This window comes from Tachysurus vachellii, chromosome 24, assembly GCF_030014155.1.
Source record: "Tachysurus vachellii isolate PV-2020 chromosome 24, HZAU_Pvac_v1, whole genome shotgun sequence".
NCBI classification, from domain to species: Eukaryota; Metazoa; Chordata; class Actinopteri; order Siluriformes; family Bagridae; genus Tachysurus; species Tachysurus vachellii.
The window spans coordinates 11,671,781-11,687,674 of NC_083483.1; the positions used below are offsets into that span (position 1 = coordinate 11,671,781).

At 36.5% G+C, this 15,894-nt stretch overlaps 2 protein-coding genes across 2 annotated transcripts; one reads left to right on the forward strand and one right to left on the reverse strand.

Moving 5' to 3' along the window:
• Positions 1 to 401: 401 nt before the first annotated feature.
• LOC132839080 (verrucotoxin subunit beta-like) lies at positions 402 to 5,150 on the reverse strand. The gene is made up of 8 exons (XM_060859859.1): positions 5,060 to 5,150; positions 2,127 to 3,886; positions 1,650 to 1,769; positions 1,369 to 1,457; positions 1,038 to 1,236; positions 837 to 950; positions 626 to 727; positions 402 to 500 (listed from the first exon to the last, which is right to left on the reverse strand). The coding sequence occupies exons 1-8, from the start codon at positions 5,148 to 5,150 to the stop codon at positions 402 to 404; spliced, it is 2,574 nt and encodes an 857-aa protein (XP_060715842.1).
• A 3,667-nt stretch (positions 5,151 to 8,817) lies between these two features.
• LOC132839872 (verrucotoxin subunit beta-like) lies at positions 8,818 to 15,238 on the forward strand. Its single transcript, XM_060861086.1, has 12 exons — positions 8,818 to 8,883; positions 9,935 to 10,088; positions 11,193 to 12,952; positions 13,218 to 13,337; positions 13,534 to 13,622; positions 13,715 to 13,913; positions 14,002 to 14,115; positions 14,228 to 14,329; positions 14,440 to 14,528; positions 14,650 to 14,833; positions 14,914 to 15,027; positions 15,194 to 15,238. Exons 1-12 carry the CDS (start codon positions 8,818 to 8,820, stop codon positions 15,236 to 15,238), a joined length of 3,036 nt encoding a protein of 1,011 aa, XP_060717069.1.
• Positions 15,239 to 15,894: the final 656 nt, after the last annotated feature.

Below are 15,894 nucleotides of genomic sequence, written 5' to 3' on the forward strand. Positions count from 1 at the left end.
CATGCCGTTTACAATCACCTGAAAAAACAAAATGTAAACTTCATGAATCCGTTTTTTCTTGAAAAATAAGTTCTGAATTTCTTTTTTTCCATATTATCTCACCTCAAAGCCTTTTGTAGAAGCAATCAGGAAGAAATCAAAGGCTCCTCCTTTGACAAATGGACTTGCTTTAATTTCAATTTGCTCTTCCCATAAACCACTCCTACAGGTGTTAAACACAACCAGGTTTGGCATGAGTTTAAAGTGAAGACCAATGTCGTTCGTCTGGGAGGACAGCAAATTTACTGCAAAGCTGAAAGAAAATGAAAAGTGTAAATGACAGCACCAGATTCGAGTGAGACATTTTAATCATATCTATTCCATATTGGTTTTTATTCAAAGTGTCATGAAGTGAAAAGAGATTACGCATACTTATCGAAATCTGAAGGGACAACCCCTTTGAAGAACAAAGCCACACCAGGCCTCATTTCTGCTAGGATATTGCCAGCATAGTTTTTTTTCTGTTGTGATCATAAACATTGTTGGTTTATTCTATGATAAATCTCAATTATTGCACTTGTATTAGGTGAAATTTCTAGACATTTCTAATATCACATGAAACATTCTTTAATTCTCAGTTACTCACAGGGTTGCTGACTGGGTTTGGCACATCAGTCTGGATGTTAGAAGTCTTTGAGCGTGACGTTCCAGAGGCTAGTTCCTTACCAAAAGTAGAATTGCTCCAGTTCTGAAGAGAGCAAACATGTTCTAAATGCTTCTAAAAATTCTGAATGTTTTTAAAAGCACATACACACAAAAGAATGCAGTGAAGAGATTGAGAAGAGTGTATAGCTTACTGGAATAGTACCCATGACGTTAATGACGGTGTCTCCATAAATGTGAAGTGTAGTCACTTTCTCCACTGGCAGGCGATGCTTGAACAGATAAACTTTCTGCCCATTTAAATATACCTGGAAGTACAGATGTGTGGTTCTTATACACAGATTTGAATTATTCCTTATATTGTGTGGATCTGCTTATGATTTTTATCTGCGTACCTCCCAGCCTTCTTGTTTGACCACAAAAAATAAATCAAAGGCTGATCCTTTGGCAACAGTATACGATGTTATACGTTCAATGCTCTCCCAAGTCTGACCCCTTCGGGTGTTGAAGGTCAGTGACTCATCAAAAGTAATAAACATGTGAAAAGTATAATCACCAGTTGCCCATGTCCCGGCTATAATATCTATTTCAAAGCTGTGTGTAGAATAGACAAAAAAAAATAAAAACAAAAAAATAATTATCTACAAAAATCCATACAAAATACATAACAATATAATGTCAAAATTATGGCAAAAGTCAGTGTGAACGCTTAACATGAAAACGTACGATTTTCCTGTTGCAAAAGCAGTGCCTTGGAAATACATGGCCATTCCGGTTTTCAGGCCTCCAGTAATTGGACCAGTGTAAGCAATAGTCTGTGGTTAGTCGAAGCACAAATCATACATCAATTGGTGATATAATTTCTTTTTTTTTTTGCAGCATTTACTGGTCCAGCTTTGGCATACAGTGCACATGAAATCTGAATTATTTATTGATTTTATTGAAAGAAAGAAAGAAAGAAAGAAAGAAAGAAAGAAAGTGAACTTTGATTGAAATTCACTACTTACTGGACTGTTGACAGCATTTTGAATTTCTGATTTGATAATAGAGTTTGACCACCGTGACATGCCTGTATTGGTCATAATTTTGTTCCTTATTTTATCAATGAGGACTGGCATGGAGGTGCCCTGTGGGAATAGAAATTATGTGCAACATATAAATGTATATGTACATATTACTGATACAAGTAACTTTTAATCATTTGACTGATTCTTATTTATACATTTACAGCATTTAACAGATGACTTACCTTTTTATCTAATTTCTTATACAACAGCAATTGAGGGTTAAGGGCCTTGCTCAGGGGCAGTGGCAGCCTGGTGGACATGGGATTCAAACTCACAACCTTCCGATTGGTAGTCCAACGCCTTAACCACTAGGCTACCACATCCCCAAATGTTCACAGATATCTTAATTTACCACTGGTTACATTTTTTAAAAATCTGAATGAAAACAGAATAATTAGAAGTATAATCTTTACTGACCCATTGACTTATTGAGTAATCGATCTTCCCTGCTATTACGAAGGGGACATAATCGCTGGCTTCACTCACTCCCACTTTACCAATAGCTGAGTATCGGACCCATTGTTGCTCGTCTTGCTTTATTCCAGTCAAGTTAAAGCTGGTCTTTGCATCTGGAGTTGTGATGACTTTCCATGCAGTAGCATCACTTGCAGAATCGGTTGGCTGGGTATTTCTGTACTCAATTTTGAACTGTAGAGTTTCTCCGGTTGTGGATTTTGAAAGGTTCAGGGTGACTTTCCCATCACTGGTGTTCACTACAGGTGCAGCAGGCTTGGATACAGGCTGGAAGTTAGCATTAGTCAAAGTGCCATTCTGATAAAGTCGGATGGAGGATCCTGGATTGCTGGGGTCAGATATGGAGGCAACAATGAATTTGACTTTCTTCACATTTTTATTGGCCTTGTAAAAACTTGTAAAGAGAGAAAGATTCTGCCTCATTTTTGTCGAAATATCAGAAGACATGAACCAAGGCTTTATTGCTTGGAATGTGAAAGCATTTGCACTGTTTTGGTCCAAGTTACTAAACCCTTCAGAGTTCACAAAGTCTTCTATAGCAGTTAGGAAGGAGTCTTCATTCATTAAAGATGTAAATGTAAACGAAACCACCACATCAACATCAGCATCAAAGAGGATGGAATTAAATGACCCTGAGGATGTTACAACTGGCATGTCTTTCAGCCCACTGGTATAGGACGTCAGTATATTTAATTCACCTAAGTTGTCATCTAACCATTTATTCATGTTGGCAGCTGTAAATGGTGACTTGTAATGGTTCTCCAGGATGAGACCCAGTGCACTGTCATCCACAGCCCCACTCCGAATATTTGGCAAAACACTGACCAGTGCCTTCTGTAATGCTACATTATAATAACCGAGTAGTTCCTGAAAGCTTTTCAATCTTTCCTTTATTTCAGGGAAATCATTTGTAACTGGCATTTTGATCAAATCATAGCATCTTCTCTGTACTTCAGCAAGCTCCTCCAACAATTTTTCTGTTTTAGACACCAGGCTCAAACTGATTTCTCTTAGCAGCTTAGCAGCCCTAGCATCCAAAAGTGTGAGAGGATACAGCCACACAGTCAATGGAACACCTTTACTGCTTTTTTTCCTCAGCAGACTGGGCAACGTATTGCAAGCCTTGAGAGCCTCAGCATATGTGGTGGGGTTTTCATCAAGCTCATAGTCACCATAAAATGTTACATTCAAATTCTCAGATAATTTCTTCTCTTGTTGATTCATAGTTAGGGATGCTTGCCCCTCAATTGAAATAGTAGGGATCTTCTTGACCACTGCTTGAAGGTTTCCTTCAATTTCCTGCTTGTTCTCACTTTCTGAACTTGTATAATCAAACACCATGAAAGCAGTAGCTCCATACAGTACAGCTGTAACTACATGAGTGGCTGATTTCTGGTCAAATACTTGTGGGTAGGTGATGTTACCAAGCTCCTTCATAGTGAGCTGTTCAAATTTTGTTGTCTGGCTGTACTGCATAGTAACTCTGGACTGACGTGCTGAGGATTTGGAATCCTGTAGGTACTTGGCAGATCCTCCAACCTCCACCAATCCACAAAAGAAACTAGCTTTTAGGGAAGCGCTCACATCTAGGAGGTTGGCCTTTGAACTGAGGCTGTCAGAGGCAGCAAGCTTGACAAATGTTCTAGTCTGGTCATGAACATCAATATCATTACGCAATGCTTTCTTGTCCCATAAAGTAACACCTGAAACAAAAGTGAGGAGATATGACAGCTGCATCACATGTGACCTATCTGACCACACATGCTACAACAAGTGCTTATAATATTAGGTCAAAGCAATTAATTTGTATTAATATCAGGTGTGCTTATCCAAGGATCACTCTGTTGGTACAACATGATTATAACTGCTATAGAACTGCTGTCCTTTGTCAGCATGTAACTATTATATAAGCCATGAAACCAACATTTGACTTATCAAGAAATTCAAGTCAAGTTTGGGCTGTGAGACCCTCTTTACAGATCACAGATCACTGTTAATAGTAGATAATTTTATGCTCTAAGAAATCAACAAGAAAAAAACAGAAGCCAAATTCTCTAGTGAGACATCTGTAGAACAACATTAAATACTTTGCTGGAACAATCTTGTCCAGGTTAAACTTAAGCAAAAGACATATTGAAACAATGTGGTGTACATGTTAATGTATTAGTATAATGCTGATGCAAAGTATGACTGAAAGAGCTACCAAATTAGACAAAAAAACAGCAACATCCAAAAGACACCAAGAAGTTGCCATAAATGTTGCTTATGACTGTTATTTTTTTAACAGCATTAGCCAATAAAACAAAAATAAACTACTACACTTTATTTTTGAAACTTTCAAACAGGCAACTTATATTAACAATACATTAAAAAAAAAGAAAAAGATTTCTCTTTGGATCAACTTGACCTGATTGATTAACTTTTATCTAGGAATGAGCGCAATTATTTGAGGTGCAACTTAAAAAAATGGATATGTTGCCAATAAGACAGATGCAAAAGCCTTCTCCAATGTTAAATGGCTAAAGGTAAATGCAGTCACCGAAACTATCATACTGTACAGCTATGATTATGCCACTCATAGGCACAAAGCTTTTATTAGAATTACTGTATGTAGCCACTCAAGTGACAAGCTCTCATGTCAGCATCCTTATGCTTATGCATTTTGCTTTTAAACCAACAGAATAAAAAGCAACCATAATAAAATCTTTTCTATCTTCTCTGGATCTTACCTACTTCTAATTTGAACATAGAGCACTCTCATCTTAAACCGCTACACTTTTACAGAAAAGGCATGAATGCAAGTAAAATCGGTCTTGCGTTAGCATGGACAATAAGCATTACAATCTACATATTTATATTATAAATGAAAGCTTTACCTGGAATAAAAGAGTCACTGCGGCAGTCATACAGCATGCCAGGATACAGGGCCCTTCCCAGGGCTGCCATCTGAATGATTTTAGGCTCCATGGCTGTCAAGAAAAACACAATATCGTTAATAAGTATTTCTGAATAATCTATGATTGTTGTCCTCTAGATAAAAGGAATACAGCTTTCTCACAAATTACATGCATATAAAACATATACTGTACATATATAACTATAAAGATTAATAGATAGATAGCACTACTTACTTAAATATTTGTGGGTATATGAGACCTGTTGTTCCCAGTTGTGTTCTTCTCTGCGTCTAATCTGAACCAGGTTCCTCTGAAATTTATCGTGGTTTCAGAGATATTTATAGTCCTAGTTTAAAGTCCTAGATCAAATTGAGGCAAATAATCTGGGCATGTGATCAAAAATATATCTTTTTTGGCAGCCTTTCTTTGATCCACCGTGTGTTTGGGCTAGTGTTGCTTCTCAGGAAGCTTCAGGGCAAAATTAAGTTCACACAGTATACATACTGTAAGTATTGCCGAACATGTAATGCAAAAGAACGTAAATGATGATCGTTGAAATGCTATTTCCATATAGCCTCAAGCCTGCTTCATACACAGAAACCAGGAACATATGTGCTGGGAACATAACATGCCAGCACATATGCACGAACGTGGAATGCAAATGAACCTAAATGGTGTTTGCTGACATGCTATTTCAATTTAACCCTAGAGCCTCCACATACTCATATATTCTCAAACCTACTTCATATACAGACACCATGTACATCACATAATCTTCTGTTCTTTGTTTTCAGTTTAAGCCAGATATTTTTGTATGCAAGATCAATTCTGTGTGAGCAACTGTGCCATTTACATTCATTGAAAATAAGTACTATAGGCAATGACTTGGAATGCTTTAGATCATACCATTCTAAAAAGAACTTGTTGCTTGAAGAATATTTTGCATTGTGCCTGTCACTCAAGGTGTGCCCCAAGTTCTGGGGCATATACACATTATTTAATAACCAAATTAATTAAACATATTATGCTAAAAGTCAGTTTTAAACCTTGAATAATGTTCATTTAAGTCTTATGTAATATAAAGCAGTGGTCCCCAACCTTATTTTCGCCACGGATCGGTCAATGTTTGATCATTTTACCGCGGCCCGCTGGGGGTTGGGGGGTGGCGGCTATACAATTAAATTAAAATGAATAATTTTAATTTAATTGTATTTAAACATGCCTTTTTAACTCACTACAATGCTAAATCAATGAGAACCCTGAGCTTGTTTCTTTGCAACGAGACGGTTCCATCTGGGGTAATAGGAGACAATGACACCCGAAGTGTGTGGCTTATGTCCAGTTTATTCCGTTGTTTTGTTTTGGTTGCTGTCACTGCAGAAAACCCCGCTTCACACAGATAGCATGTCGGAAATGGCAATAGGGATTTAAGTGCTGTGGTGGCAATCTCAGGGTATTCCGCCATGACTTTAATCCAGAACACCGGCAGAGATTCTAACTTTCTAACGACGTCTGTTTCGTACTCATTTTTGCTAATTTGTGTGTTAAATTTGAGAGTAAGTACCGGTGAACAGAGAGAAGAGCGATACACACCTTCACTCCACCAAAGCTGCAACGCCACTGCCGCTTGCAGCCGCTCAGCTCCAGACGTCACCTAAACCCGGCCCGATATCACGATATTTTGCGCATGCGCGGTATTGGTGCGGCTTTAGGTGACGTCTCTCAGCTCCCGGTTAACCTCTTGTCCATAAAAAGTCGCACAAACCCGAGAGAAATACACCACAGTAAATAAAAATAATGTAATGTTCCTTGGGCGGCCCGGTACCATTTGGTCCACGGACCGGTACCGGTCCGCGGCCCGGAGGTTGGGGACCACTGATATAAAGAAATCAGAATGACCAGTCTGCTACCACCACTACCACTACATTACAAAATCATAAAGACCAAGACCAAGACTCAGTGTGTCATTTCATTCCAGTCAAGAGAATTTTTGAATTGATCTGACCATTTGTTAACTCAAGAGCCACTAGAAATATTTATTCTAGGACCCAGTCTTTGGCTTTTAAGAGATCTTGCCACATCTCTGATAATTGGCTTTAGAAAAGGTGGATGACCAACGTGTATGTTACAAGTTGACATGTAGACTTGTTCGTGTACTTGTCAGTCTAATGTTGAGTTATGTACCACCCTGATATTTATTTATTTTTACTGAACATTTCCCTTAGGTTAAGGGTTAATATGAAAGCCAAAATTCCTGCCAAATAGGATGCCAAATCACCACTGAAGCATTTTCAACAGTTTAATTTTGGTCTGGTAATTTTCTTGTTGTCAGTTGAATTTTCCTGACACTTATTGCCTCTTGGGGAATTACATGTGCTGTGAAAGTTCCAGGGGGTCCTCACAACTTGTATAAGGCATTGTATTATGATAAAATCCATTGGCAACCTAAGTTTTCCTGTGTAAGACATAAATGTTTTTGAAAAAGCAGAAGATTGTTTGTTATATCATGGTGAATTGATTGGTCAGTCATTTGAAAAGTTTTAGATTCTATTCTACCTAAACCACCACATCTAGGTAAGTTTTAAGTAAATATCACAATCTTGGTTTGTGATAGGGTTAGGGTTAACTCCACAAGACACTTCAGTCCCTCAGCTCAAATTTTTACAGCCTTGGCAAACATTGTCTTCACTGGCCATACATTGTAGATTCCTCTGAAAATGGATTTGGAGAAATTCAGCTGAAAAAACTGGAGGGGTATCCAGCACAGGTTTTGTCATTACCATCCTCAAGTTCTAAGGACAATTCTTCTATGGCCACAATTATTTCCTGTCTAATATGTATCTAAAATTCTTGGACTCACACAGACTCCACAATGTCTTGCTATTTGTTCTTAACAGTATCGATTCTGAACCTTTGAAATACTTCTTGTGTATTGATCTAGTTCTGTTTCTCTGTTTACTGTGCTCTCTGTCATAATCCACATAATCCTCCATCTTTATGTTGCCTTTCTGAATGACGTTATTATTTATAGTAATGATTGGCAGTGACATGTTCAGCATCTGAAGACTGTCCCGAGATCAATGATATTTGTAGGACTCACAGCAAAAGAAGTATACTATTTGATGGAAAAAGCATGGTATCTAGGCTTTGTCTTGGGACATGGGCAGGCTTGGAGATCGTGGTCAGTCCCAAAATAGGTGAGAAAGTGGCCAGTGGGGCTGACTGACTATTATCTTAAGTTTGTGCCTGATTACATTGATGTCTCCAGTCTGCTCACTGGTCTTACCAGTCTGCTGGTCCATGACCTAGTGAAGCTGCATCAATATATTTATTGATAGAGACCCCAAAAGCACTTTGTTTTTATCTGCCAAATGCTGTAAATGTTATTGTATTTTATCCTGACTTCTGTCTTTTTTTTGACAAACTGTTACTTGATGAAGATAAAGGACTAGCTGAGGGGTGGTGTAACAATCAATGCATATATGGCCCAAAACAGAGAGTCAGCATACCATAATAGATCATTTATTTATTAGGTAATACAGACGCATATCAATAAATTAGAATGTTGTGGAAAAGTTCATTTATTTCAGTAATTCAACTCAAATAGTGAAACTCACGTATTATATTAATTCACTACAGACTGAAGTAGTTTAAGTCTTTTGTACTTTTAATAGTGATGATTTTGGCTCACATTTAACAGAAACCCAATGACTCACTATTCACTAAAAAATTCGAATATGGTGACAAGCCAATCAGCTAATCAAATCAAAACACCTATAAAGGTTTCCTGCGCCATCAAAATGGTCTCTCACTTCAGTACATTTACAGTGAATGAATAAACTTTCCAGAAGGCCAACAATTCACTAAAAATGTTTTTTTATTGGTCTTATAAAATTATGCTTATTTTTTGAAATAGTGAATTGGTATTTTTTGTTAAATGTGAGCCAAAATCATCACAATTATAAGAACCAAAGACTTAAACTTCTTCAGTTTGTGGGTACTGAATTTATATAATACACAAGTTTTTAACTAAAGAGAATAGATAATGCAAAAAATATCTGGTTTAAACTGAGTTTAACAAAGAACAGAAAATAATGTTATGTTCCCAGCACATACTGTATGTTCCTGGTTTCTGAGGCTATATGGAAATAGCATTTCAACTGAATATTCAACTGAGAATATATGAGTATGTGGAGGCTCTAGGGTTAAATTGAAATAGCATGTCAGCAAACACCATTTAGGTTCATTTGCATTCCACGTTCGGCATATGTGCTGGCATGTTATGTTCCCAGCACATATGTTCCTGGTTTCTGTGTATGAAGCAGGCTTGAGGCTATATGGAAATAGCATTTCAACGATCATCATTTACGTTCTTTTGCATTCCATGTTCGGCAATACTTATGTATACTGTGTGAACTTTGTTTTACCCTGAAGATTCCTGACAAGCAACACCAGCCCATTTGCAAACACACGGTGGATCACACAAAAGCTGCCAAAAAAGATATCTTTTTGATCGTATGCCCAGATTATTTGCCTCAACTTAATCTAGGACTTTAAACTAGGACTATAAATATCTCTGAAACCATGATATATTTCAGTGGAACCTGGTTCAGATTAGAAGCAGAGAAGAACACAACTGGGAACGACAGGTCTCATATACCCACAAATATTTAAGTAAGTAGTGGTATCTATCTATTAATATTTAGAGTTTATATATATATATATGTATATATATATATATATATATATATATATATATATATATATATATATATATATATATATATATATATATATAGTTTATGTTTTATGTATATAAATTGTGAGACATGATATGTATATAAATATATCTAGAGGGCAATCATCATAGATTATTCAGAAATATTTATTAATAATTCTGTGTCTATTTTGACAGCCATGGATACCAAAATCATTGAGATGGCAGCCCTGGGAAGGGCCCTGTATCCTGGCATGCTGTACGATTGCCGCAATGATTCTTTTATTCCAGGTAAAGCTTTCATTTATAGTATAATTTATAGTCTATTGTAATGTTCATTGTCCATGTTAACACAAGACCGATTTTACTCCCATTCGTGCCTTTTCGATAAACATGTCGGGGTTTATGATGAGTGTGCTCTATGTACAAATTAGAAATAGATACACGTAAAAAGGCTTAAGAGAGAAGCTTCTTACATTTCATAATATTAATAAGATATAAGAATAAGATAAGATTTCTGTATATTAGTGCAACAATCGAGTTGTATAATATTTTCAGTGAGTGCAGAACATAAATTTAGCCATTGGACATTGGAGATGTTTTTGCATCTGTCATATTAACAATAGATCCATTACATTAAGTTGCACCTTGAATAAGTCTGTGCCTAGATTAATGTCAACCAATCAGGTAAAACTGAAAGTGAATTCTTGTTAGATTTTTACTTAATATCTTTTTCAAGTGTATTTATTACATATTGTTAATTGAAGTTGGCGATGTGAATTAAGTTAAAACAACAAAAATGTATAGTTGTCATTTTTGATGAATTGGGAAAAAGACTGATAATAAATTAAATCCTTCATCATTATCAACATTTTAGGGAAGTATGAACTAAGATAGAATTTCCTGTTTAAATATCCTACTGTCGTGTAGATGCAGAGAATGAGATTTTGAGAACTGTGCTACTGTTGGAATACACGTGAATTGCATTGGCTCTCCGTTAACGCCTAGATACATAGATACAATGTGCATATTATGTAGATAAATAAATATACATAAACAATACTTATTTATCTATTTGACATTTGAGGTATGATGCATAGTGACATTACATAATAACATAGCATCTAACACTGAGATTAGATTAACCTATTAGTTATCTTAGAAGGGCTTTGAAGTAATGTTGATATATTTAATCCATAAAACACATACTTGAAGTTCTCCATCTCTGAGGTAACATTTGAAATTCTGCAGAAGGGTCACTGATGGGTCAAGAAGCATGAACCTACCAATAATTAGTCTTTATTTCATATATATTTTGGTAAATGGGATTTTTGATAAATGAATTGTAATATTATTTGTGATACTACTGTCATTATTCATTGCTCTTTTGTTCAGGTATCACTTTATGGGACAAGAATGCATTGCGTGATGATATTGACGTGCTTGATCAGACTAAAACATTTGTCAAGCTTGCTGCCTCTGACAGTGTCAGCGATAAGGCCAACCTTTTAAATGTGAGCGCTTCCCTAAAAGCTAGTTTCTTAGGTGGATTGGTAGAAGTTGGAGGATCTGCCAAGTACCTGCAAGATTCCAAATCCTCAGCACGTCAGTGTAGAGTTACTATGCAGTACAGCCAGACAACAAAATTTGAACAGCTCACTATGAAGGAGCTCGGTAATATCGCCTATCCAAAAGTATTTGAACAGAAAACAGCCACTCATGTAGTTACAGCTGTATTGTATGGAGCTTCTGCTTTCATGCTGTTTGATTATTCGAGTTCAGAAAGTGAGAACAAGCAGGAAATTGAAGGAAGCCTTCAAGCAGTGGTCAAGAAGATCCCTACTATTTCAATTGAGGGGCAAGCATCTCTGAAGTTGTCCTCCGAAGAAAAGAAACTAGCTGAAAATATAAACGTCACATTTTATGGTGACTATGAGCTTGATGAAAACCCCACCACCTACACAGAGGCTCTGAGAGCTTGCAAGAAGTTGCCCGGTCTGTTGAAGGATAGAAACAGTAAAGGTGTGCCAGTGACTGTGTGGCTGTATCCTCTCACACTTTTGGATTCTAGGGCTGCTAAGCTGGTGAGAGAAATCAGTTTGAGCCTGGTGTCTAAAACAGAAAGTGTGCTGGAGGATCTCGCTCAAGCAGAAAGAAAATGCAATGATTTACTCAGAAACCCAATTACAGCCAGTTTCCCTGAGCTAAACAAAAGCTTGGAACAGTTTAGGGAATTACACAGTTTTTATAAGATTGCATTACAAAAGTCACTGGTCAGCATTTTGCCAAATATTCGGAGTGGAGCACTGGAGAACAAGGCACTGGGAGATATCCTGACCAACCATGGCATGACACCCTTCACTGCTACCAACATGAGCAAATGGTTAGATGACATTACAACTCAATTAAATGTGCTGACTTCGTATACCAGTGCACTGAAGGATGTCACATTTGTGTCATCTGAAAGATTATTTAATTCCATTCTCTATGATCCTAATGTTGATTCAGTGGTTAGCTTGACATTTACATCTCTAAAGAGTGAGGACCCCTATCTTGTGGGTGTACGAAGCTTTGTATACTCTGATGCATTGGCCAATTTTGGACAACCAATTACTAAAGCTTTCTCATACCCAACAACACAGCCTTGGTTCACATCTCTTGATATTTCATCAAGGATGAGGCAGAATCTTACTCTCTTTACAAGTTTTTTCAAGACCAATATAAATAATAGCAGAATCAAGTTCGTCGTTGCTTCCATATCTGACCCCAGCAATCCAGGAACCTCCATCCGACTTTATCAGAGCAGCACTTTGAAAGATCCTAAGTTCCAGCCTGTATCCAAGCCTGCTGCACCTGTGGTGGGGACCAGTGACGGGAAACCCCTTGTAACGCTTTCAAAATCTCCAACCGGAGAGACTCGACAGTTCATAATTGAGTACAGGAATACTCAGCCAACTGATTCAGCAAATGATCTCGCCATGTGGAAAGTCATCACAACTCCAGATGCAAATACCAGCTTTGCATTTAGTGATCTTAACCCATTGCAACAATACTGGGTCCGATACAGAGCTGTTGGCACTTTGGGAGTGAGTGAACCCAGTGACTATCTTCAATTCAGTTTTTCTGGGATGGTCGATTTCACAATGAGCCAATGGGTCAGTAAAGATTATAATATATTTCTAATTATTACTGTACATTGAATTTGGTGAAAAAGTAGCCTGTACTGGTAAAATAATAGAAGGTTTATTTTCATCTAAATTTCTTTAAAGAAATAAGAATCAATCATATGTTCTATAATGATGCATGTAGCATCATTATAGCAATATGTAATATGCTGCAAAATGTAAATCTATATTTTCTTTTTAATTTTCATTTATTTTAAATGTACATGAAAAAGTACATGATTATTTTCCCCCACAGAACCTCTCCATGCCTTCTCTGATTAATCATGTAAGGACTAAAATAATGACCAATATGGGCTTCTCTCGATGGTCTTCCTCTACTATCAAGTCAGAGGTTTCAAATATTATCAACAATCCTGTGAGTAGCAACAGTTCAAAATTAAATCTTCAAATCTCCCTAAACATACTGAATAAAAAAGTTATCATAAATAATTTCATGTGTAATGCAATGCTAAAAGTGGACCAGGTGGACTGCGAATTTTAAATGTTAATTTTTTATTTGAACTGAAACATTATATCACCATTTGATGTATGTTATGTGCTTATACAAACAGAACCTTACTTACGATGGTGCAATTCCTGGAGGCATGAAAGTCGGAACGGCCTTGTATTTCCAAGGCACTGCTCTTAAAACAGGAACATCGTATGTGTTCATCTTATTGACCACAGAATTTTCAGTTTTCAGTAATGACTTCAGTTTGTAATTCAATAAAAAATAATTTAATCTTCACACAGCTTTGAAATGAATGTTAGAGCCGGGTCATGGTCAAGCGGCGATTACACTTTTTTCGCATATTTTAAATTGGGTGAGTCAATGACCTTCAACACCCGAAGGGGTCCGAATTGGGAAGCATCAGAAAACGTATCATCATGTCCCATTACCAAAGGATCAGCTTTTGATATGTTTTTTGTGGTCAAACAAGAAGGCTGGGAGGTATGCAGATTAAAATCATAAGCGAATCCACACAATATAAAGAATAATTTGATTCTGTGTATAAGAACCACACATCTGTATTTTCCAGGTAAATATAAATGGGCAGAAAGTTTATCTGTTCAAGCATCGCCTGCCAGTGGAGAAAGCGACTACACTAGGCATTTATGGAGACATCGTCATGAACACCATGGGTACTGTTTCAGTAAGTTAAACAGTATTCTCAAGCTCTTCACTGTGTGTGAACTTTTATAAGTATAACTTTCATTCGTACAGTAAGCAAAAATAACACTATTTGTTGTGTTTGCTCTCTTCAGAACTGGGGCAATTCTACTTTTGGTAAGGAGCTAGCTCCTGGCATTTCACGCACAATGCTTTCTAACGTCCAGTCTGATGTGCCATATCCAGTCAGCAACCCTGTGAGTAACTTTTAATTAAAGAAAGTTTCATATGAAATATGAAATGACTGAATACATATGTAATAACAGAGATTTATCATGGAATAAACCAATGTTTATTATCCCAACAGCAAAAAAACTATAATGGCAAACTCCAAGTAGCTGTGAAGCCTGGTCTGGTTTTCTTCTTCCAAGGGGTTGTTCCTTCAGATTTCAATTGGTATGCGAATCTATGTCCACTTCATGACACTTTGAATGAAAACCAATATGGAATAGATAAGATTAAAATGTCTCAGTCATATCTGGTGCAGTCATTTACGTATTTAAACAATTTCTTTCAGCTTTGCAATAAATTTCGTGGTGGGGAGCGACATTGCTTTTCACTTCCTAGCCCAGTCATTCGGAATGACCTATAACAGCTGCAGGAGTGGGAATTGGGAAAACGCAATACAAATTCAAGGAAGCCCATTTGTCAAAGGATCAGCCTTTGATATCTTGTTCTTCATTAATTCAACAGGATATGAGGTGAGATATTATGTGGAAAAATAACTAAACTTAAGACTTTATAGAAATGGATTAATAAAGTTTACATTTTGTTTCTTCAGATAATTGTCAATGGCTTGCCATTCTCTACATTCGCCCACCGTATGCCAGTAGAGAATGTGAATTCCATTCAGATCAATGCAGATGTCTTCATGAACAACTTCTCGATCATTGACGCAAGTCATTTTTATATGATGTTGTGTAAAATTTTACATTAAGAACATGCCAGACTGTCTAATGTTGAGATTTGTATTACACTTATATTGTACAATTTTTTTGCAAACAGTTTTCTTGCATAACAGAAAATTATAAGTAAAAGAGATGTTTTCTTTTTCCTTTCAGGTAGACAAGGTTAACATAAAAGCAAAGATTCCTGCCAATGTTTGAGGAGTTGATCGTCCCTGAAGCACTGAGTACATTTACGAGATTGGTTTTGCTCTGTGCTCAATATATCAGAATTCATGTATCTTTCATGAACACAATTTACCTTTCAGCATTCTCGTGACGGTTTTGTTGCTTTTTACTGTTAGAAATGAATACGCGACACATTCTTTGCAACAGTTTTACAATTCTATAATACCTTTTATTTAATTAAAATGGTAATAGATGGTTTCCATTAGTCTATATATACACATACACTTAATGCTAAAAAATAATGGCAGTAGTTTTTAGATTAATCCATTTAAACCAAGATTTTCTTAGATTTTAGATAAATATCTGGTATAATAGAGGTCTGTTAAACATCACAAAAGTCTGCCATGCTAAATCTGTCAGAAATGAGCAAGATTAAATATTACTCATATATTTTCTTGTCCCTTTGTACCTCTCACCATAAACTAAGGATGAACTTCTTCTTTTCTTCCTCTTTACTCCTTTACTAATTCTTTGCATCTTTTGCTGTTTAAATTCCATCTGAAATGCTGTAATACAATTTCGGACCTGTAGATGGCACTCATTGCTCGTCCCTTAACAAAACATTACTCTAATATAGTTTTTATTTTTTTTTGTTAGCATGAATTAGAAAAAAGTTTACTTCTTGATTA

Bases quoted from the DNA above. Each gene is read 5' to 3' on its own strand.
- LOC132839080 (XM_060859859.1), bottom strand. From the start codon at position 5,150: ATGGAGCCTAAAATCATTCAGATGGCAGCCCTGGGAAGGGCCCTGTAT. The intron at 1,458-1,649 runs GTAAGTAGTGAA...GACTAACCACAG, and splicing joins AAAATGCTGTCAACAGTCCA to ACTATTGCTTACACTGGTCC. The intron at 951-1,037 runs GTACGCAGATAA...CTGTACTTCCAG, and splicing joins TCAAACAAGAAGGCTGGGAG to GTATATTTAAATGGGCAGAA.
- LOC132839872 (XM_060861086.1), top strand. From the start codon at position 8,818: ATGGTGACAAGCCAATCAGCTAATCAAATCAAAACACCTATAAAGGTT. The intron at 13,623-13,714 runs GTATGTGTTCAT...ATCTTCACACAG, and splicing joins GCTCTTAAAACAGGAACATC to CTTTGAAATGAATGTTAGAG. The intron at 14,529-14,649 runs GTATGCGAATCT...AATTTCTTTCAG, and splicing joins GTTCCTTCAGATTTCAATTG to CTTTGCAATAAATTTCGTGG.